The 23,387-nt window shown below is 53.8% G+C and overlaps 1 protein-coding gene across 1 annotated transcript in view; it reads left to right on the forward strand.

Annotated features, from left to right (window-relative positions):
* The first annotated feature begins 6,194 nt into the window (after positions 1 to 6,194).
* The window catches only part of SHROOM2 (shroom family member 2), a 109,189-nt gene continuing 91,996 nt past the window's right edge, over positions 6,195 to 23,387 (forward strand). Inside the window, 1 exon segment of the mRNA XM_080653642.1 lies at positions 6,195 to 6,472. Within this exon segment, the coding sequence (XP_080509768.1) occupies positions 6,308 to 6,472 (165 nt within the window). The 5' untranslated portion in view covers positions 6,195 to 6,307.

Genomic DNA, 23,387 nt, shown 5'->3' on the forward strand with positions numbered 1-23,387 from the left:
ATCGATGAGAGAGAAACATCGATCAGCTGCCTCCTGCACACCTCCCACTGGGGATGTGCCCGCAACCAAGGTACATGCCCTTGACCGGAATCGAACCCGGGACCTTTCAGTCCGCAGGCCGACGCTCTATCCACTGAGCCAAACCGGTTTCGGCTGTCACTTTATTTTTTATTTTATTTTTATTTATTGATTTTAGAGAGGGGGGGGAAGGGAGAGAGAAAGTCGATTTGTTGTTCCACTTATGTTTGCACTCAATGGTTGATTTTTTAAAAAGTTGATTTTAGAGAGAGGAAGGGAGAGGGAGGGAGAGTCATGGATCGGCTGCCTCCTGCACGCCCCCTACTGGGGATCAAGCCTGCAGCCCGAGCCGGTGCCCTGACTGGGACGAACCGTGACCACTTGGTGCTCGGGGCAAACAACAGATGCCAACAGCCACCTACACGCCCCCCTACGCTTTTCCTGGGGAAAACATTTTGTCTCTGGTAAAGAAGTCGCTGTCATTTAAAATCCTTGCTGGGATCACAATGGATGCGGCCTGATAACTTGAGCAGTAAACTCTCCTCTCTCTCTCTCTCTCTCTCTCTCTCTCTCTCTCTCTCTCTCTCTCATATCTTTATGGGAGTGGAGCAGTCCTCATGGGCTTGAGGGCGGCACGAGCCTTCCCCACGCACCCCCACCCCCAGCAGGTAGGGAGCCCGCGCTGCGGCTCCTTAAGAGGGGCGGCCGGCACGGAAGGGGGGGTGCGGGGGGGGGGACGCTGGGGGCTTCAGCCACGGCCCCTCCAGACTAACAGCGAGCGCCTTCCAGTGGTCCCAGCCGGGACCCGCGGAGCCCTGGCCATGCTCCCCAAGAAAGCAGGGCCTCACCCCGGGAACCGGAACTGCTCCTGGGTGTGGCTACAGGGTCTTTGCATGTGGGATCAGATTCAGGAGTCTGAGATGAAGGGACTGTGAGGTCTGATCAAATAAGGGAACCACCCCCCCTCCCCTGGGAACTGACCTTTAGGCCACTTCACAACCGACATTCCCTTTCGCTGAGGCCACATTCCACTTGCTAAGACCATTATCTCTCCCCTCCGGACTTTCCCAGGATCCGGACCCGCCCAGAGAGCTTCCCGCGGAACCCCCCTCCCCCCCAAGAGTCCTTTAAACCCTCTGACTGCCCGTCGCTGGGGGCTGGCGCCATTTGGGGCTCAGCCCATATGGTCTCCAGGTGACCCAATACATTCATGATTCCCCACCACCTGCGCTCCTCCTTCGGTGACCCTGACGGACCCCCCCTGGTTCCTGCAGGTGGCCCTGCAGTGTCCCCCGAGTGTCCTCCAGGCTGAGGGAGGCGGGGCCGGGCAGAGGACAGAGGCTGTGAAGACGGGGGAGAGATCGGAGGGGTGCGGCCACCAGCCCGGGAATGCTGGCCACCAGGCTCGCCCCACGGCCCTGAGGGCCCGCCCTGCTGACCCTGAGTGCACACTTCTGGCCTCCGGGACACAAGTCGCCTGTTTTGAGCAGGTGACGGTGATGTGTGACAACAGCCAGCCCTAGGCAACAACAGTGTCCCAGAGGCGCCTAGATTTCCACGCGCCCCAAAGGCACTCCTGGCTGACTCGCCTCACCCGCCCGCGGCCTCCAGTCGCCACTTACCAGGCACTCAACTCAGTTCTTCAGCCGGAAAGCCACTTGTCTGGGTTTTTTTAAAAATATATTTTATTGCTTTTTTACAGAGAGGAAGGGAGAGGGGAGAGAGTTAGAAACATTGATGAGAGAGAAACATCGATCAGCTGACTCCTGCACACCCCCTACTGGGGATGTGCCCGCAACCAAGGTACATGCCCTTGACCGGAATCGAACCTGGGACCCTTCAGTCCGCAGGCCGACGCTCTATCCACTGAGCCAAACCGGTCAGGGCTTGTCTGGGTTTTTTAAAACATATTTTTATTGATGTCAGAGAGGAAGGGAGAGGGAGAGAGAGAGAGAAACATCAATGATGACAGAGAACCATGGATCGGCTGCCTCCTGCACGCCCCACACTGGGGATCGAGCCCGAAACCCGGGCATCTGCCCTGACCGGGAATCAAACCGTGACCTCCTGGTTCATAGGTCAACAATTAACCACTGAGCCACGCCGGTCAGGCAAGCCACTTGTTTTTGATTCCCCACTTGCCACCGCGCGTGCGCGTGCGCACACACAGATGCACAGACACACACACGTGTGCAGAAAACACACACACGCACAGATACACACATGCGTGCGCACAGACACACACACGCGCGTGCACACACACGCACAGACACACACACGCACAGACACACACACACACACACACACAGACACACACACACCCTGGGGAGAGGACGTTGAAGCTCAGAGATTCAAAATGAACCAGGTTGGGCCAGATTTCTGCCTTCCGGCCCTGAGGCTGCCAAGCTCCCCACCAGGAGAGCCCCTGGGTCATGATTTCCATCTGAGAAGCCCAGCCCCAGCCCAGGTCCTCTCGGCCTGCGCGACAGCAGCTCCGTCATTCCTCCTCCTGGACGCGCTAGAAATGCTTCAGGGAGAGGAAAGCGGCCGCAGGGCCACCTCTGGTGTCCCTAACTCTCCCCTCCTGTCCTGGTCCTTAGACGCCCTTCCACACTGACCTGCGCTCTAGTTGTCTTGCAGCGGCTGCTTGCTGTGTTCGCAGCTGGAGGTACCCCGAGAGGCCTACGCTCCGTGGCTGCTTTATAAGGCCAAGCTGCAAAACAGCCAACGCCTCTCTAAAGCTGTGTTTTAAAATACGAAACTTTAAAAATAGTGGCTGCAGCTCAGCGCCCCCTCTTAAACGCTCCCGATTTGAAAAGGTAGGTACTGTGTTATATTGTGATGAGCTATTGATGGTTCTCTGAAAGTTGGTTCACTTTGCCTTTTGTTTATTTAAATATATATATTTGTATTGATTTCAGACAGGAAGGGAGAGGGAGAGAGAGAGAAACATCCATGATGAGAATCATGGATTGGCGGCCTCCTGCACACCCCCTACTGGGGATGGAGCCTGCAAATCAGGCATGTGCCCTGACCAGGAATCAAACCGTGACCTCCTGGTTCCTAGGTCGACGCTCAACCACTGAACCACACCGGCCAGGCCAATTTGCCTTTTATTGATTAATTCATTTACTATTGGTAAAAATTTATATTAAGAATGTTTTTTTAAAATATTTTTTAAAAAAATATATTTTATTGATATTTTACAGAGAGAGAGAGGGATAGAGAGCCAGAAACATCGATGAGAGAGAAACATCGATCAGCTGCCTCCTGCACACCTCCCACTGGAGATGTGCCCGCAACCAAGGTACATGCCCCTGACCGGAATCAAACCTGGGACCCTTTAGTCCGCAGGTCGACGCTCTATCCACTGAGCCAAACCGGTTTCGGCAAGAATATGTTTTTTTTAAGAATATGTTTTAACTCCCATTTATTTAGTCCCTTCACGTCCCACACTCTAAACAGCACACGCGTCCCAACAGCGGAGGAAGGGAACTCACAGGCCTGGGGTAGCCTCCAGGTTTGCAGGCAAAGCTTCCCAGCCCAGGTTTCAGCCTCCTTCCTATTGGCTGCTGCTGTTTGGAGACCAAGGGAGCCTCACAGTGTGGCCCAGTGTCACCTCCCACAGAGGCAGGCCACGCCCTCGGCAGTGAAAGCCACCCCCCCCCTCCCGGGGGACCTCCGGGGAGAGAGCGGCAATGCACTCAGGGCAGGGGTTTCACCCTCATCCGGGTCAGCACTGCCCTCCGCTGCCCACCCTGGCCTCGGTCCTGCAGGAGGAAGGCGAGTCCTTCAGGGGCTTGGCTCCGTGACCCCAGGCAGCCGCTTAATCCATCGCGGAAGGGGGTGATGGAGACCCAGGAGAGAGCGTGCTGAGAGGACCTGAGTCCATTTACAGAGTGCGCTTGGCACCCTGGACCCTGCCTCTCCCAACGGTAACATCTTCCAACATGATAGCTCGATATATTAACAGATACAATGACACACTCCACCAGTTCATGCAGATTTCCCCAGTTTACAGCACCCCTGTGTGTGTGCATTTATTTATTATTATTTGTTAATCCTCACCTGAGGATATTTTTCCATTGATTTCTAGAGAGAGCGGAAGGGAGAGAGAAAGAGAAGAACACGAGTGTGGGAGAGACACATTGATTGGTTGCTTCCCGCCTGCCCCAGACCAGGGCCGGGAACCTACAAGGGAGGTATGTGCTCTTGACTGGAATCGAACCCGGGACCCTTTGGTCCGAAGGACGACCCTCTATCCACTAAGCCACACCGGCTAGGGTCTCTGTGTGTGTATTCAGCTCTGTGCAATTTAATCAGCCTGTGAGGATTCGCGGGGCCACCACAGTCAAGGTACACTTGAGGTTGATTCTTACGGGCACACTCTCCAAGGCTCCGCTCAAAAAGGAAAAACAAAAAGGCTCATTCCTCTAACTAGAGGCATTGAGGACCCCACAGCTGGAGGGCATTCCTGGGCCAGTGAGCACTGCCCCGCCTCGGGCAGGTGCCAGGGGAGTCTGCACTCATTCCAATCGCCTGGATGTCGAAGATCTGCCATGGAACCTGACCGCAGAATGCAGACCCCTCACTTGACCGCAGAAGGGACCAGGGTTAGAGTTCCTCTTCCTGCCTCCTCAGTGGCAGAGCCCAGACAAGGCCCGGGCCTCGGAGCCTGTCCAGTGCTGTCCCGTCTTGTCCCTGCCACCGGTCCCAGCGCCATCACCTGCTAACAGCCCGGGCGGATGGAGCTGCTTGGAGGAAACAGGCGTTCAGCAGCGTCCGGCTTCATAACTGCAAACGGCAAGAAAACAATTGTTTTTTGCAAAGCATGCAAATACCTAAAGGCTGCGATTTCTTTATTCCGGGCTTTTATGGAAATTGAAAAAGAGGCAGGAAGCGGTGGCACACCCACTCATGTCATAAACATGCGATGATGCCAGCCCAGCACCACTGCCCCTCGTAGGACACGCAGCCCTGGGACACTAAGTCGTAGTGGCGGAAACCCCTGGAAGTGAGAACAGGGTTTGAAGGGGAACTCCTCCGGGATGTAGCGGTAGGAAGAGCCCACAAGAAGCCATTCCTCACCTGGCGGCGTGGCTCAGTGGCTGAGCGTTGACCTAAGAACCAGGAGGTCACAGTTCGATTCTGGTCAGGGCGCATGCCCAGGTTGCAGGCTCCATCCCCAGGGGGGGGCGTGCAGGAGGCAACTGATTCTCTCTCATCATTGATGTTTCTCTCTCTCTCTCCCTTCCTCTGTGAAATCAATAAAAATGTTTTTTTTTTTTTGTGTGTGTGTGTGTGTGTGTGTTTTTAAAAGATGCCATTCCACGCCCTCACCGGTGTGGCTCAGTGGATAGAGCGTCGGCCTGCGGACTGAAGGGTCCCGGGTTCGATTCCGGTCAAGGGCATGTACCTTGGTTGCGGGCACATCCCCAGTAGGAGGTGTGCAGGAGGCGGCTGATGATGTTTCTCTCTCATCGATGTTTCTAACTCTCTCTCCCTCGCCCTTCCTCTCTGTAAAATATCAATAAAATATATTTTAAAAAAAAGATGCCATTCCTCATCTGGGCTGGGCGCTGCAGGAGGGGCTGGCTCTGTGGGAGGGTGAGCAGTCCCTCCCGGGGACAGGTCCAGCGCTGGGACCTTGGCTGCAGGGGGCGCCCCTTCCCAACTCTCCGGACGGTGTGGGCGCGCGCGGGGTGCTCCCGGGACCCACAGTCCCGGTCGCTTCCGGCCTCACCTGCGCCGCCCCAGGTCTCCGCCCGCGGTCCGCGCCAACAAAGGCGGCGGCGCAGGGCCGGCCGCGCGCCCCAAGATGGAGACGCTAAGGACTCCGGCTGCCCTTCGGCCCGCCCCGCGCGGGAGCTTCCGCCGTCTCACCTGCCGCGCCTCGGTCTCCCCGGAGGCGGGCTGACGCGCCCCGAACCTCCGACGGCCTCCGGCGCCCGCGCGGGCCGACGGGCGGGGCCTCGGGCCGCAGACCCGGGCCATCCCCCGCCCCAAGCGCGCGCCCCGCCCCCTGCCCGCCGAGCGCCGAGAGCCCCCCGCGCCAGCCCGCGCCCCGCCCTGCCGGCCCGCCCCCTCCGGGCCCGCCCTCCGCCGCCAGCCCTCCCGGCTCCCTCCCGGGTCGGCCGGCACTTTCCTCTCAAGTTGCAGCGCAAGTTCGCCGGTGGCCGGCGGCGGGGCGGGCGCCCGCAGCCTCCTAGCCTCGGCCAGCCGGGACTCCCGGGGTGCATGGGCGCGGGCCCGGGGTCTCAGGGGCCTCGCTGCCTGTGCGCCCCGTGCCATGGAGGGCGCCGAGCCCCGCGCGCGGCCCGAGCGCCTGGCCGAGGCCGAGGGGCGCACGGCCGACGGCGGGCGCCTGGTGGAGGTGCAGCTGAACGGCGGCGCCCCGTGGGGCTTCACCCTGAAGGGCGGCCGCGAGCACGGCGAGCCGCTGGTCATCACTAAGGTAGGGCGACCGCGGGACCCGCGCGGTGACAGCCCGCTGGCGGGCGGGGGGCTCGGAGGGGGTGGGGGCACCGGAGGGAGCGGGGGCACCGGAGGGAGCGGAGCGTTGGCGCCCCGGGCTCCGGGACGCGCGTCTGGCCGGCTCAGCCGTGGGGAGGTGGACTCCGGGCCACGTATAGGTGTGCAGTGCGGGCGCCACCCCCGCCGCCCCTTGGCGGCTTCCAGCCCTGCTGGCTCCCGGCGCCGCGCAGTTTAAATGGCTTCTGTTCCGGGTCCCCTCCCCTCCCCCTCTGGGAAGGAGCCGGACAGGGTCCCTTGCCACTCGCGGTCTGGCCGGCAGCGGCCTGCACCTGCGGGGCTGCCCAGAGGCCGGGGAGAGACGCTCCCACGTGCCCAGGGGTGGACGGAGCCGCCCCACCCGTGTGCGCCTCCGTGGACCCTGGGTTCTGCACCCCTCGGACCCGCGCCCTTATCACTGGGAAACGCAGCCCGGCAGCTGCCGCCAGCCCAGCTTCTCGATTCCCATCAGCCCATCAATATTTACTGCCTTTCGGCTTCCAGTTCCACGGCGCTCGGAGACCTGCAGAAGCTACAGGAACTTCTCAGCGCCGTTCTAGACGTGGCGTTTCAGCTCCAGAAATCCTTCCTAGTGTGTCTGGTGGGGAACGTGTTTCACCTGTACGAGATGGGGGAGAGGGGCTGCTTTAGATCGGAATTCTCTTGTCTCAAAAACAAAACCCACCTTGAAGTGGACCAGCCGGACGTATAGAAACACGCAAACCACCACCGAATCTGCCTGTTTTCTTCTGGCTCCGAGTGTGGGCTGGCGCGCTGATTTGGGAAGGGCCGGGCAGGTCATTCCTAGGGACAAAGTGCCATTTACAGTGTAAAAACGCTTGGCTGCTGGGAGCCGGGCAAGGTGACCTGTGGGTTCTCTGTGCTCTCCTGCTTGCCGGGTGCAGGGAGAAGCCCGGTGGTGGCTAACGCGCCCTCGGCCATGAGTTTGGGAAGTGGCTTTGTGGTTCAGATTGCCAAGGGGCCATCCAGCTTCTCCCGTCCTTGCTTTCGCCCAGGTTTGCTTTGCAGAACTGCAGACTGAGGGGCGGCTTGGTGAGGGCGCTGGCTTGGTGTTGAACTGTGTGCTCTTGGACAGGACGGTGGACAGGCGTTGTGACCTGGCCCCGAAGGGCACTTTCCCCACATGTTTGAGTATGAAAGTGCATTTTGTCTGTATCTATTTAAAAAAAATATATCCTTGTGTATCAACTTTTTTTTTAATTAATTTTTTTTAGAGAGAGAGAGAGGAAGGGGGAGAGAGAGAGAAACATTGATCGGTTGTCTCCCATATGCGCCCAGACTTGGGATCGAACCCGCAGCCTAGCTATGTGCCCTGACCAGGAATCGAACCCACAACCTTTTGGTGTATGGGAGGATACCCCAACCCGCTGAGCCACCCACTCAGGGCTTGCCTGTCCCTTTTAAAGGTTTTACAAGGCATTTCTGATGGTAAAGTTAAAGATATTGGGTAAATTACTCAGACCTTTAGTATCTCATGTATTCTTTTTTTTAAGAAAAGATACACGATCCAACACTCATGGTAGGGCAAAAGTAGGGTTACTGTTGTTTGTATGGAGAAGAATACAGTAATTAAGTAACAATACAAGAATAAGCTGGCTGAGTACTCACAGCTGTAAACCCACGTTTGCCCCGCCCTGTGTCTTCATGGCAGACGGAACAAGTTGTAAAACACGATTGAAGGTGAAGTCTTGCTTTTTGGCCTGACACCGAGTGAGAAAGCTGGAAGTCACTTTATAATTTATTTGTTTGACCAGAAGCTGATTAAGGGGGCCCCAAAGCACCTCCTCCTTTCTACAGGCACCCCAAGTTCTCCCCCCTTCTTTTTGCTCAATATTTTTTTGTTTTTCAATTACAGTTGCCATATAATGTTATATTAGTTCCCGGTACACAACCTAGTGATTAGACATTTATGTCAGTTGTGAAGCGATCACCCTGATAAATCTAGTACCCATCTGGCAATAGGTACCCCGAGTGCAAAAATCCCAGTGGCCTCCTGTTCTCCGTGTCCGAGAGGACCCATTCCGGAAACCGAAGGAGGGGCAGTAGCACGGGCAGACCCCGGGGCCTCCGCAGGCTGTGAGGCCCTTGCTCCTGAGTTGGCCTGTTGGTCCGCTCCCACGTTGCTAAGGTTTTTTTGGGGAACATTTTTGTGGCTGGGCCAGTAGCAGTGCGCGCACAGGCTTTCTGCATTGTGCTCCAGGAGTTCACAGACTCAGATGCTTGCGATTCTTATCTGAGATGCTCATGCGTCCCTCCCTTGAACCGCTGCTTCGTTTTTACAGGCGCTTCAGGGAGATTTGTGGTTTCTTCGCTCGGGAGGGAGAGGGTTCCGAGCAGCCTGGGCTTGTGTTCTAAATGTCCACGCACACGTGTGAGTGCGCACAGGCGGGCTCGCCCATGCACACACGGAACGGTATTGACAGTATTGACATAACTGTCTTTTCTCCCGGCTCACTGACAATTCCGCAGCTGGTAATTACGGTAAACTACCACGTTGTTAGGAAAGGGTGAAGGAGAGCGAGTCCAGCTCTAACCACGAGGGTGGAGATAGACTTCTGTGCTGAGCACTGGGGACGCTGGTTTCACAGCAGAATGTGGATAAACCTGAGCTCGCACTCCTTCTTTCCCTATTGCTACCAAAAAACCTTCAGGTCTCATGAGATCAGGGGTCCTCACACTTTTTAAACAGGGGGCCAGTTCCCTGTCCCTCAGACCGTTGGAGGGCCGGACTATAGTTTAAAAAAAAACTATGAACAAATTCCTATGCGCACTGCGGGCCCGGGACGCGTCGGCTGCTAAGCAGGACAGGCAGCGGCCCCCGGCGGGCCGGATAAATGTCCTCGGCGGGCCGCATGTGGCCCGCGGGCCGTAGTTTGAGGACCCCTGCATTAGATAGTAATTCTTCTGATCGACTTACTGCAATTACATACCTTTGTGATTAGCCCTGGGTGGGTGGCTTAGTTGGTTGGTCATCCCGTACATGAGAAAGGTTGTGGGTTCGATTCCCGGTTAGGGCACATACCTAGATTGCGGGTTTGATCCCTGGTCAGGTGGATATGGGAGGCAACTGATCTATGTTTCTCTCTCTCCCTTCTTCTTTCTCTCAAATCAATAAACATAGCCTGGCTAGTGTGGCTCAGTGGTAGAGCATTGACCCATGAACCAAGAGGTCACCAGTTTTATTTCTGGTAGGGCACATGTCTGGGTTGTGTGCTTGATCCCCAGTAGGGGGCAGGCAGGAGGCAGCTGATCCATGATTCTCTCTCATCATTGATGTTTCTATCTCTCCCTCTGCCTTCCTCTCTGAAATCAATACAAATATATATATATAAAAGGCTGATATGCAAAGTGTCCCCTTGGGAGTTCGGGAGACCGGGAGTTCGATCGCTCGCTATGATGTGCGCTGACCACCAGGGGGTGGTGCGGAACGAAGGAAGGCCCTGGCCGGCAGCCTGCAGCCGGGGAAGGGAGGCCGCAGCCAGCAGCCGGAAGGCCCCGATCAGCCCTGATCGCTGGCCAGGCCTAGGGACCCTATCTGTGCACGAATTTTGTGCACCAGGCCTCTAGTAAATAAATAAACAAACATATCCTCTGGTGTGGATTTAAAAAACAACAACTTTGTGACTAAATAATGTATATATTCGAGCCCTGGGGTCTTAGTGCCTTTCCGATCTGACAGAATCTGGCTGGGAGGAGCTGGACCCAGTGTGAGGACTCTTGTGACAATGAGGTCTCGTTAGAAAGCCTCACAGGGTGTGCATCTTGGAGCTGGGAGGGGTGCCCCACCAGGCTGCCTCAGGCCCTGACCTTCAGATGGAGGCCTTGGGGAGCCCACTGGATAGATGTGCGTTGGGGTCACCAACCTGGCGAGTCTTGAGAAGGACCTTGAAGACCAGCTCTGGGCTCCGAATGTCCCTGCTTTCCCTGCAGCCGGGGCCACCTGCTGCAGTGCCATATTGAAAGACTCACATCCATCTGACCACAGTTTTTAAACCTGCGCTCTGCTATCCTGGGCGGGGTTGTTCTCGCTGGGGGGCTGACCTGTGCATTGTAGGATATTTAGCAGCATCCCGGGCCTCTACCCACTGGCACCCCCTCTCCAGGGGTGACAACCAGAAGACCCCCTCCAGCCTGCCGAACGTCCCCTGGGTGTCCTTTTCCTCGCTAGGTACCCAGGTGGCACCTCTGCTTTGGATTTTCGTGTCTAAAGCGCATGCCTCACTTGAAGACACAGGCTGTGGGGCCTTCCGCTTGGAGGCCCCTGGTGGGGCCAGGCATTGCCTGGAGGGCTGTTTTCTTCCCGGCTGGCCCTGATAAAAGGCTTTATTTACATAGCAAAACTCAAACAAATACTTGCTTCGTCCGCAGTTTGTAGCTGGAGAAAGGAAATCGGAGGAGCCAGCACTGCCAGCGCTGCCTTTAACAGGCGGTCAGGGGCTGCTGGTCAGGGGCTGCTGGTCGGCCCCCGTCGCTGGGTGAGTTTGAGGGAAGGGGATCCGACTTCCCGGGAGTGGCATCCCTGGAATTTGAAGTGCCCGTGTGAAGTGCCCCCAGACCCCCACTGCAGGTGGCCGCCGACTGGAGCAGTGACATTTACTAGGGCTGCACAACTCAGCCCGTGGCTCCCCAGCAAGTCAGCGTCCTGGGGACACGCAGGCGTTGCCTTGTGTGTGTGTCCAGGGCCTGTGAACGGATCCCGTGCACCAGGTCTCTGCACAGGGTCCCGCTGCCCGTTCCTTTCCCGTCAATCCAGCAAACCCAGACCTTCAGGGGCTCGGTGGTTGAGCGTCAGCCTATGACAGTGGTCGGCAAACTCATTCATTAGTCCACAGAGTGGCAAACCGCGGCTCGCGAGCCGCATGTGCGCGGTTTGCCGACCACTGGCCTATGAAATGGGAGGGGTCAGGGCACATGCCCGGGTTGCGGGCTCGATCCCCAGTGTGGTGTGTGTAGGAGGCAGCCGATGGATGATTCTCTCTCATCATGGATGTTTCTGCCTCTCTCTCCCTCTCCTTTCCACTCTGAAATCAATACAAATATGAATAAAACAAAACAAAACACTGTCAGTGCGAGTGGGGAATGGGGGAAGCTCATTGCTAAAATGTCAGAATTCTGAGAAAGCACGGCTGGGTGTCTGCAGGCCCCCTGCAGCCTCGGGAATGTTTGTTAAGGGAAGGAATGAAGCCAGGCCCTCCTTTGGGCCTGTCTTGAGGGCCCCCCCCCCCACCTCAAGAATGCCAGAGCCTCGGCCAGCAGCCCCCCAGGAGACTGATGGGCCTGGCCTGCTCCCAGGGGCGCGCCCACGTCAGGTTGCCTTGGCCCATGTCTGGTTGCCTTCGGGGAGCAGAGCCGCCCGGGGCGGTGGGAGGGCTGTGGGCTGGGCCATCCTGTCCGGTGTCCTGACTCACCCTCTCTGGGGGTTCTGCCCATTAGCATTTCCCCGGATGTGAGAGAGCCACAGCCATGCTTTCTGGTTTGGGGGGGTGTGCCCCACAGCAGGTGGCACATGTCCTATGTAAATCAAGGGCTCAGGTCCAAGACTGGCCTCCCCGGTGGTGGCCCCCGAGGTTAGACAAGGGGCTCCTTCTATGGGCCATGCTGTCCTCGTCACTGGGGACCTGGGGACCCTGGGCCGGACAGCTTGTCCTGATGGGCTTCTCTTTGCCCCCAAGAACCAAGTCCTTTGTCAGTGCTGAGAGCAGGTTTGAGAATGAGGAGGTGGGACTCTGCAGGGGCTCTGGGACTGACGGGGTCAGCCTTTCTGGGGTTCCCTCTGAGGGCTGGTGCCCGGGGCCTTGAGGTTCCACAGGTGGAGGAATCTTTCTCTTAGAAATCGATTTAGCTTCCCCAGCCGGCGGGGCTCAGGGGTTGAGCGTCAACCTAGGAACCAGGAGGTCACAATTCGATTCCCGGTCAGGGCACATGCCCGGGCTGCGGGCTCGATTCCCAGTGTGGGGCGTGCAGGAGGCAGCCGATCAGTGATTCTCTCTCATCATGGATGTTTCCCTCTCTCTCCCTCTCCCTTCCTCTCTCTAAAAAAAGGGAAAAAACCAGATTAATTTAGCTCGACTCCCCCTATAAACCCAGAGGCACGCAGGGTGTGAAAGCTCCGGACGTGAGCTGTGCCTCACTTCCCTGCCGCGTGGATGGGCCCTTCCTGGTCCAGTCTGAGCATCCCCAGCCGGCCCGGCGGTCTTCGAGGGAAAGGAAGGCAGTTTGCCGAGAGCTGGGTGTAGGAGCTGAGAGGAGAGGCTCCAGGCCCGGGAAGCGGCTCCCTGCTGGGAAAGGGCCGGCTTCCCACGGGCCGCCCTCCTGCCAAGGCTGTTCTGTGTCAGCTGAGAATGAACCTGGCTTTGTGGGTTTCTTCTTGTACCCTGGGCGCACTGTACACATTCGACGGGATCATTTGAGGATGTCAAGGCCGAACAGACCAGTTTGATTCAGGTCTTTCTTCTTTTACTTTCAAATGCTGCAGCCAGGCGGGGGGGGGGGGGGGGGGCGGCGTGCAGGGAGGGGGAGCGCTGGAAAGAGGAATTTGCCAGACACCTCCGGGGAGCTGACAACTTTCACCCGCATGAAGGATTTGGAAAGAGCTCCGGGCTGCATGTTGCTCCCTTGGGTCTTTTCAAAACGTTGCCGTTGCCCAGCACGGGGCTCTGCTCTGTTAACCGCCGGGTCAGGCGTTTGCGTTGTCCTGGGGTAGGGCGGGCCTGTTCTGTTCAGCAGTTTGCATGTTAAGGCTTCTCTTCGGGGCGGGGGGGCATACCTTAGGAGAAGGACACTCGAATACCATTAAAAAATAATTGGCTCTGCCGGCCTGGCTCAGTGGTTGAGCATCGACCTATGAACCGGAACGCTCAACGGTCTGATTCCCAATCAGGGCACAGGCCCGGGTTGTGGGTTCGATCCCCAGTGTGGGGCTTGCAGGAGGCAGCTGACCCGTGATTCTCTCTCATCATTGATGTTCTTATCTCCTCTCTCTCACCCTCTCCCTCTCCCTCTCCCTTCCTGTCTCTGAAATCAATAAAAACATTTGAAAAAGTGACTATAAGTGTTGCAAAAAAAATGGCACTGACCTTTTATTTTCCGTTCAAAGAGATCAGGTTGTTCTGGAAAGTCGGGATGTTCTGCATTGCAAAGCAGAAGGATCACTTTGTACCTGGGCTGTGTTTTATTTTATTTATTTATTTTTAAAATATATTTTTATTGATGTTAGAGAGGAAGGGAGAGGGAGAGAGAGATAGAAACATCCATGAGGAGAGAGAAACATGGATCGGCTGCCTCCTGCACGCCCCCTACTGGGGGGTCGAGCGTGAAACCAGGGCACGTGCCCTGACCTGGAATGGAACCGTGACCTCCTGGTTCAGAGGTCGATGCTCAACCCCTGAGCCACGCCGGCCGGGCGCTGGGCTGTGTTTTAAATCTCCGGGGTTTTTAGTTGGGGGGGGGTGTCTGCTACCTCTGTTCGTGGGGGTGGCCGGGGAAGGGCTGCAGAATGTCTTTCTTTTGGGGCAAAGGGGACTAAGGCTTTCAGCTCAAAGGCAGTTGTGAAGGTGAAGGAGAGCGGGTGGAGTCGGAGAGCTTTAAAGGAACCTTTTACTCACCCATAGAAGGGAAGGGACAAAATGTTAGAGTGTCCTTTGGAGCTTTGTTTTGTTTTTTATCCGAGTGGTTCTGGCACAGTTTAAATAATCAGATCGCTCCTCAGGCTGTGGTCACACCGGCCCTCTCCCAGGTCATTTCCTCCTCCCCAGAGACAACGGGGAACTTTTATAGCTGCTTGCTGTCCGCATCGCTTCCATTCTGCGCTGCCACTTGCGTTTGTTCTTCTGAGAGGCGACTAGTGACTTCACATCTCCTTCCCACCGACTCCCCAGGCGCCTTTCTCGGGCCCCCACGCTCGCACTGGTCTTACCTCCTGATTTTGGTCAGAAGAGGGCTTTTCAGCCTTAGCACTATTGACATTGTGGACCAGATACTTCTTTTTTTTTTTTTTTAAATATATTTTATTGCTTTTTTACAGAGAGGAAGGAAGAGGGATAGAGAGTTAGAAACATCGATGAGAGAGAAACATCGATCAGCTGCCTCCTGCACACCTCCCACTGGGGATGTGCCCGCAACCAAGTTACGTGCCCTTGACCGGAATCGAACCTGCGACCTTTCAGTCCACAGGCCGACGCTCTATCCACTGAGCCAAACCGGTTTTGGTGTGGACCAGATACTTCTTTGTTGGTTGGGGGCTGTGCCCTGCGGGCCGGTTAGCAGCATCTCTGGTCTCCACCCACGAGATGCCATTAGCAACCCTCATCCTAGCCGTGACCGTCATGAATGTCTCCAGATGTGGCCAGATGTCCCTTGGGGAGAAAAATCACCCTCTTTGAGGACCACTGAACTCATATTTAGTGTTTATTTTGATTGCCAGGATCTACCAGTGCTGAGCCTGGTGGTACGAACTATAATAATCCCCCCCCACACACACAGGTTTTCATAATCACTAAGGTTAATGATAGTTTGGTTTCTCTGCTTAATTTTTATGTACTTACCACTGATTCATCCTCCAGAGCTTCCCTCATTATGAAAAATCTTTTAATACTTTGAAACACCTGGGGGGGGGGTGGTGGTGTTGAAAATGCCATTGTTTGACCTCAGCAGAGGGTGTGCTGTTTGAAGCCTCAGTTGGAGTTGTCCGTGGGCGCTCTGCGGGTGGTCCGCTCTGCGTGTCCGGTGTCCGGATCCCAGCGGAGGGGACACACCTTTCTGCGTCCTGACCTTTGAACTGGCTCTGATGCTGTCTATCTTATTTTTCATGCCTTTGTATTTGTGTTCTTCTTGGGGAATTCCGTGCAACTTTATCTCCCAGTTTTTTCCACTGAGTTTTAAATTTGCGCTCTCAGTTTTTCACAAAGGGCCAAGTTTTTGTTCTCGAATGTTCCTTGTTGATACCACCCTGATCTCGTTTCCTGGGCCTTCTCTCTATCGTGGAGGCTGTTTAGCTGTTCCTGTGGGGTTTTTTAGTCTTCCTGCATAGATGCAGTTTCTGAGCTCTGCTGCTTTTCGTCTGGCTTCTCGCTCTCCTCCCTGCTGGGGCGCGGCGCTCCCCAGGGCCTCTCGGTCTGTGTGTGCAGTTGGTGGGAGCGTGTGACTGCGGGCCGTTTGGAGGCTGTGCGTGGAGGTCTGGCCAGGCTGCTTCCCTGGGGCTCTGGGAAGGCCGAAGCTTCCAGTGTTCCTTCGGGGCTGGTCACGTCCTGGTCAGGTAGTACTTTCCTGCTCTCCTGAAAGTCACTTCCTGGTGTGGGCAGATCTGAGAGGTGATGCGGGGCTCCGAGGACCTCTGCCCGCCCCGAGGGGCCCTGCTTTGCTCAGTGAGGCGAGCGTGGGCACCTCCGCCCCCTCCGCTGGCCACCCGGGCTCCGTGTGGAGGGAAGGTGCTCACTGTGACCAGTGGCAGCGCGAGGAGACAGCTGCAGCCGCCACCTTGCCCTTAACCTTTCTTTAAAAAAAAATATATATATATTTTATTTGTTTAAATATATTTTTACTGATTTTTTTTACAGAGAGGAAGGGAGAGGGATAGAGAGTTAGAAACATCGATGAGAGAGAGACATTGATCAGCTGCCTCCTGCACACCCCCCACTGGGGATGTGCCTGCAACCCAGGTACATGCCCTTGACCGGAATCGAACCTGGGACCCTTCAGTCCTCAAGCCGACGTTCTATCCACTGAGCCAAACCAGTCAGGGCGCCCTTAACCTTTCTAATCCTTCATCCTTCAGGCTGTGAGACTAGAACTGTGATTTTCACCTGATGGCACACATGAGCTAATTACCAAAATTCTGTGGCACACCAAAAAGTGTGATCTGACAAAAAATAGGTATAATTTTGATGGACTTACAAACAAATTAATAATAGTACGCAGCTACCCTTTTTGCTCCAAAGTGACTTAAAAAAAAAATCAGGTGCCTATACGTGTAGATAAGGATTTCTGGTACCACACATGAACCAATCAAACATAAGCTGATGCGATGTGACCAATAAGATGCAACTCGGGGCACTCACCCGGCCGCTGTTGTGTTGGCTGTTGTCATTTTACCTAACAATAAGGGAAAAGAGGTGAGTGCCCCTGACTAAATAGTTAGGTACTGCATATTTAAAAAATCCCTGAACTGGAATCACCCCATTTTTGTATGTTGTCATGGGAATTAAATGAGGTAATATGTGAAGCTAGCTGTAGTGAATGAAATCTCTTCTTTCCCTCTCCTATTTAACCCTGCTTCATTAAGATGTTGGAAAACTGTAAAAAGTAATGTTAGGGTGTTGAACCACTGACTTACTCTGGAAAATCTTGAGGCTGGATTTTGTATGGCAACATTTCAAGGTGTCTTCTAGAGGTTCTGTTACTCATTTTGACCATTTAGACTTGAAAGAAAGCATTTAATTAAAATACACATCTATTCCAGTGCCAGTACATTCACTGTGCTAGGTACAGCCCAGTGGAGCAATTCTTCCCTCCTTTCCACCCCCTGTTATTTTTCATAATGTTTCTTCTTCTTTTTTTTAAATATATTTTATTGATTTTTTTACAGAGAGGAAGGGAGAGGGATAGAGAGCTAGAAACATCGATGAGAGAGCAACATCGATCAGCTGCCTCCTGCACACCTCCCACTGGGGATGTGCCCGCAACCAAGGTACATGCCCTTGACTGGAATCGAATCCAGGACCCTTCAGTCGGCAGGCCGACGCTCTATCCACTGAGCCAAACCGGTTTTGGCTAATGTTTCTTCTCTTTAATCATATTAATGAAGGGTAGCTCTTTCAGAGCCTTTCAGATCAGTGCAGAAGAACATAATTTTATTTATTTATTCAGAAGAACGGAATTTTAGAAAAGTGATTTGGGAAGAGACAATAGTAAGCAAGGTGAAGGTTAAATATTAGAAGTCTTCCAGGCATGGAGTCAGACCCACAGGTATCGAGGAGGCGCTGTTAGCATCTCCTCTTCCTTCTATATACACTGTTGGACTACACTTCCCAGCTTCCCTTGCAGTTAGGCATGACCATGTGACAGTTCTACCCAATCACATGAAGTTGGAAGTGAGGTTTGCCTGTTATAGCCGCTCTGCTGTCCACTACTGCTGGTCTGAAGTGAGGATGCCTGGTCGCTGCTTGGCACACGTTTACCCTCCCGGTAGTACCATTATGTGAGCAAGAAACAAGCCTCTGTTGTGTTTGGGCCATTACACGTTCCTTGGGCTACTTTCTATAAGAGTTAGGCTATTCTAACAAATGAAATCCAGAGTGAAATCCAAGATTTCCAGTTAACAAATGGGAAATTTGTCAGCTTTAAGAGACTGAGTGTGGCACAGCCTGTGTGGCTCAGTGATTAAACCAGGAGGTCACAGTTCGATTCCCGGTCAGGGCACATGCCTGGGTTGTGGGCTCGATCGCCAGTGGGGGATGTGCAGGAGGCAGCCGATTCATGATTCTCTCTCATCATGGATGTTTCTATCTCCCTCTCCCTTCCTCTCTCTCTAAAATAAAAAATATATATATAAAAAAAGGAGAGTAGTATTCCAGTGGCCTGGGGGGGGAGGGGAGGGAGAGTGGAATTGGTGTGGGAGCTGAGGGCGGGGAGGAGGGGGCCGCACATGAAAGTCTGGGGAGGTGTTGGGGGTGGACTGGTTGCTCTTGGTCTCTCAGAGCCCAGGTGAAGGTAGTTGTTCGCCTGTGGCTTGAAAATGCTGAAGCTGATGAAACCCTGCTCCCGCCTGTGTTAATTGTGCATGTGCTTGCAAATTTGTAAGCACCGCGATGCTTATCTGTGCTAATTGCACATAGGCTTGTAAATTCGTAAGTGGAGGGATACTGTTTTCTCTTGTTGTAGAAGCGTTAAAACCATCTTGGAAAAAAGAGAAAATAAAGGAAAAGATAGATCCGAACATGTAATAATCGTATTTCTGGTAATAACCCTCTCCCGCTCCCCCTCCCCTTAGGTCTTTGCTGTGCACCGTGTACATCTGATTATTCATTGCTTCTGGCCAGTTCTCTTATCGACAATCTCGGGAATCGGGAGATAGCTTCCAGGAAGCTTCGCTGTGTGTAGCCACTTGGAATGTTGGAAACGCCATGCTTTGTGCTGTGGAATGCACCGAGCTTTATGGCTTAGCTTTCCCTAGGCAGGCCTGTGAAAACAGCCCCAGCTCTGGAAGACGGCGTGCTTTGTATGGGTCAGGCATGTCCGTGTTTAAACAATCGTGTGCTTTCTTTGGGCCACGCAGCTTGCCTTTCATTTCCCTTCGCCGCGAGCTGCCCTGAGTCGGGAATGAAAGTTTGCGAAGGAAACATCTGGGCTGGTCCAGATAGAACTGCGCTGCTTGAATTGATTGACCTTGTGCGCCTCTAACCGTAAAGATCTGACACAGCTGATGTCCCCAGGGCTTTCCGAGCTGGGGCTGGAGGAGGGGGCGGGCAGCAGGATTTCCGGGTCCTTCCCGTGTTCAGGGAGGGGTGCTTTGGGGAAAAGTCATTGGAACCTGGTAGCGCTCTGCCGAGTTGTGAGATTTTACCCACCGAGGTGAACTTGACATTGTCTTCCGCTGACTACTGAAGGAGCTTGTGTCCTGAGATGGGAACTGGTTTGCTTCCCAGAGTTTAACCCTGAGGTGACCCAACTGAAAGGGTGTCTCCTCCTGAAAGCATCTTCCTTCACACGCGTACCCTCCCTGGCTCTTGCCCGTCCATCCGCTGCGGTGTTGGTTTCCCGCATCTCTCCTCTATGTGGTCCCTCTCGTTCCCTAGGAAGATCAGGTGTATGTTTTTTGGGGGGGTTTGTTTTATTTTTAATTTTTATTTTTTTTTCAAATTTTTATTAAGGTATTATATGTGTACATATCTTACCATTGCCCCCCCCCACCCCACTCCCATACATTCCCTCACCCCCCAATGTTTTGCATCCGCTGGTTACTCTTATATGCATGCATACAAGTCCTTCAGTTGATCTCTTATTTCCCCCACCTCTCCCTAACCTTACTGCTGTAATTAGACAGTCTGTTTGATGCTTTACTGCCTCTGTAACTATCTTTTTGTTCATCAGTTTATAATGTTTTTCATTATCCCCAAATGAGTGAGATCATGTGGTATATTTTTAATTTTTAAAAATATATTTTTATTGCTTTCAGAGAGGAAGGGAGAGGGAGGGAGAGATAGAAACATCAATGATGAGAGAGAATCATGGACCGGCTACCTCCTGCACTCCCCACACTGGGGATCGAGCCCTCAACCTGGGCATGTGCCCTGACCGGGAATCGAACCATAACCTCCAGATTCATAGGTCGACGCTCAGCCCCTGAGCCACGCCGGCCTGGCTGTAGACAGCTGTTGAATCTCTGTGTGCAGTCCTGACCCTGGGCTCGGCCCGCAAACTCAGTGATCCAGACGGTGACCATTCATTGATCTCCCCTCACCTCCCTTCTCCTGCATTGCTGTCCTGCCCATAGCTGTATCCCCAAACCTGGGACTCATCCCTACGTATCTCCCTCCTGACCTTCCTCAGCCAGCTGAACCCCAGCTTCTTTGAAGCCTGAGTGTCTTATGTTGCGGCTTCTTTCCCAGCCCGGTGATGTCGCTGCCTGCATTGTTGCTCGCCGGGACAGTCGCAGTGTCGCTAACTTGCGCACGGCCTCTGGGCTCTCCGTGTGTCTGATGCCTGTAGGTGTCCAGCAAGGCAGGGGCCAGGGCGCTCCTCCAGTTCCCACACTCTGGCTGGAACTCAGTAACCGTGACCTCAGCGACTGGGCATGTGACACTTTAGCTGGGTATAAGCAGCGACTTTCAACCGCTGTGCCGCCAGGGGTCCTCAAACTACGGCCCGCGGGCCACATGCGGCCCGCCGAGGACATTGATCCGGCCCGCCAGGTGCCGCTGCCTGTCCTGCTTAGCAGCCAACTCGTCCCGGGCCCGCAGTGCGCATAGGAATTTGTTCATAGTTTTTTTTTTTTAAACTATAGTCCGGCCCTCCAACGGTCTGAGGGACAGTGAACTGGCCCCTGTTTAAAAAGTGTGAGGACCCCTGAGGAATGTTTAAAACACGCAGCACCTGTGTAGTCAGGGGCATTGGCCTCTTCCCCTTAGATTGTCAGATAAAAACATGACAGCAGCCAACACAGCAATCCAGTGGGAATGAATCAAAGTCATACCTATTTTTGCCCAGCCAGAGCGGGCCATCGGACAGACCCTCGAGGGAGGACAACATTGTCCCTTCCTCCTGATGCCTTGTGGCCCTCCATTGATTTTTAGAGAAAGAGGAAGGGAGAGGGAGAGAGAGAGACATCAATGATAGAGAGAATCATTGATCGGCTGCCTCCTGCACGCCCCCCACTGGGGCTCGAGCCTTCAACCCGGGCATGTGCCCTGACGGAATCGAACCAGCGACCTTTTAGCGCACGGATGATGTTCAACCGAGCCACATCGGCCAGGAGCCAGGGCTCCTTTTTTTTTTTTTTTTTTTTTTTTTTAAAATAGCACGCACCCTGCTATTCGTGGGGGAGATAGTTATGATGTCATAATTATGATGTCAGTAGGTGAAGAAGTAGCCGAAAGGTCAGCAGCAAGCAGTTACGGAGAGTGTCTCTACGTGCAAGTGTGCTCACTGCTTTAATGGATACAGACCAGGCACAGAAATGGCCTGTGTGCTTCACAGAGAAGAAGGTAATTTCAAGTACAGTCTCATTGGGAGACAGGGTGAATGTTAAGCAGTTTTGGGGACCCACTTACAATAGCAGCATTGAAGGCCAGACTTGGCCTTGTAATTTAGCCCCAAGCTGTAGCCCAATATAAATGTGTTAATCACCACGAAACTGTAACTCATCCAGTGAGTCAGCTGCCTAATTTTGCAGATTACTTACCATTCCGGGTACGGGCCTACTGCCCAATTAGCTGCACTCGAGAATAAAAACCTGTTTTGTAATCGAATAAATCTTCTCCATGTTCTCAAAAAGTTCTTGTTATTCGTTATCGTCACAAGGTTGTAGCTGAATTGTCTTCGTAAGTAGTCACATTTTATTTTTGAAGCCGCGCCTTCAATTCGTGTGAAATTGCGCGGCGCGCAGTGAAAACGCCCTCAGGTAGGAGTTACTCAGAAAGAGGGAGGATTGTGCTGAAACCGGTTTGGCTCAGTGGATAGAGCGTCGGCCTGCGGACTGAGGGGTCCCGGGTTCGATTCCGGTCAAGGGCATGTACCTTAGTTGCGGGCACATCCCCAGTGGGAGGTGTGCAGGAGGCAGCTGATCGATGTTTCTCTCTCATCGATGTTTCTAGCTCTCTATCCCTCTCCCTTCCTCTCTGTAAAAAATCAATAAAATATATTAAAAAAAAAATAAAAAAGAAAGAGGGAGGATTGTGCAAAGCCAGTTTTGTTTCTGCTTTGTTTTGGTTCTGGTAGCAATCATGAAACCATGCTTAAGATTTTTTTTTTAAAATATATTTTATTGATTTTTTACAGAGAGGAAGGGAGAGGAATAGAGAGTTAGAAACATCGATGAGAGAGAAACATCGATCAGCTGCCTCCTGCACACTTCCTACTGGGTATGTGCCCGCAACCAAAGGTACATGCCCTTGACCGGAATCGAACCTGGGACCCTTTAGTCCGCAGGCCGACGCTCTATCCACTGAGCCAAACCGTCTAGGGCTATGGGTCCCAGGTTCGATTCCGGTCAAGGGCACATACCTGGGTTGCGGGCTCGATTCCCAGTGGATGGTGTGCAGGAGGCAGCCTATCAATGATTCTCTCTTCATTGATGTTTCTCTCTCTCTCCCTCTCCTTTCCTCTCTGAAATCAATAAAAATACATTTTTTTTAAAAAAAGATTTAAATGAAGAAGCAGTAGCCCTGGCTGGTTTGGCTCAGTGGATAGAGTGTTGCGTGCCGATTGAAGCGTTGTGGGTTTGATTCCGGTCAAGGGCACGTACCTCGGTTACAGGCTCGACCCCAGGCCCCGGTCAGGGTGCATGCGGGAGGCAACGAGTTGATGTCTCTCTCTCACATTGATGTTTCTCTCTCTCCCCCTCCCTTCCACTCTCTCTTAAAAAAAAAAAAATCAATGGAAAAAAATCAAATGAAATCATCCTTGGGTGAGGATTAACAAATAAAATAAAAAAATAAAATAAAATAATTGGAGAAGCAACATTTAGGTTTAGGTGAACGAGGTTAGTACATTCTGGGTTTTCCCTGAATTCTCTCCAGTTCAACTGTTTAAACATTAAAGGATCATTGACTTCTAGTGAGAAAAGAGAAGATATAAGTTGGGGTACATAAACCTAGAGATGCCTTTGCACCAAAGCAATTGTGCGAAGCTTTCCTGGTGCAGGGCCCAGGTCCAGGGCGGGAAGGCTCAGGGGCTCCGGGAGTGGGAATGCCAGCGAGGGGTCCACGCCCCTCTGTGCTGCTCAGGTCCCAGCGCACAGAAACCTGAACTGTGCGGTGTCTGAGCTGGGCCCGGCCATGCAATGTGGCTGTTTTCTCCCAGTAGGGCCCCATTACGGTTCAGAACCCGGGGAGTGTAGGAGCGGCCGGTTCAGGTCCTGGAGAGTGTAGGACACACTGCAATGCCAACACCCCCAGATGTCTCCTACAGGGCGGGGCGCTGGCTGGGAGCGCCAGCTTCTCAGGTTGGGGAGGAGGCCAGGTCTTTGCTTCGGAGAGGGCAGTGGAGCAGTTTTACGTCCATGAATGGACTCGGTCGTTTTCAGATGCCCCGGGGGCAGGGCAGGGCAGGGCACGTTTCTCCTGGATGGAAGTTCATGCTCCCTACATTGGACACGTTGGAAAAACACCCCCTACGCAGCAAAC

Source organism: Plecotus auritus, assembly GCF_963455305.1.
Source record: "Plecotus auritus genome assembly, chromosome: X".
NCBI lineage: Eukaryota > Metazoa > Chordata > Mammalia > Chiroptera > Vespertilionidae > Plecotus > Plecotus auritus.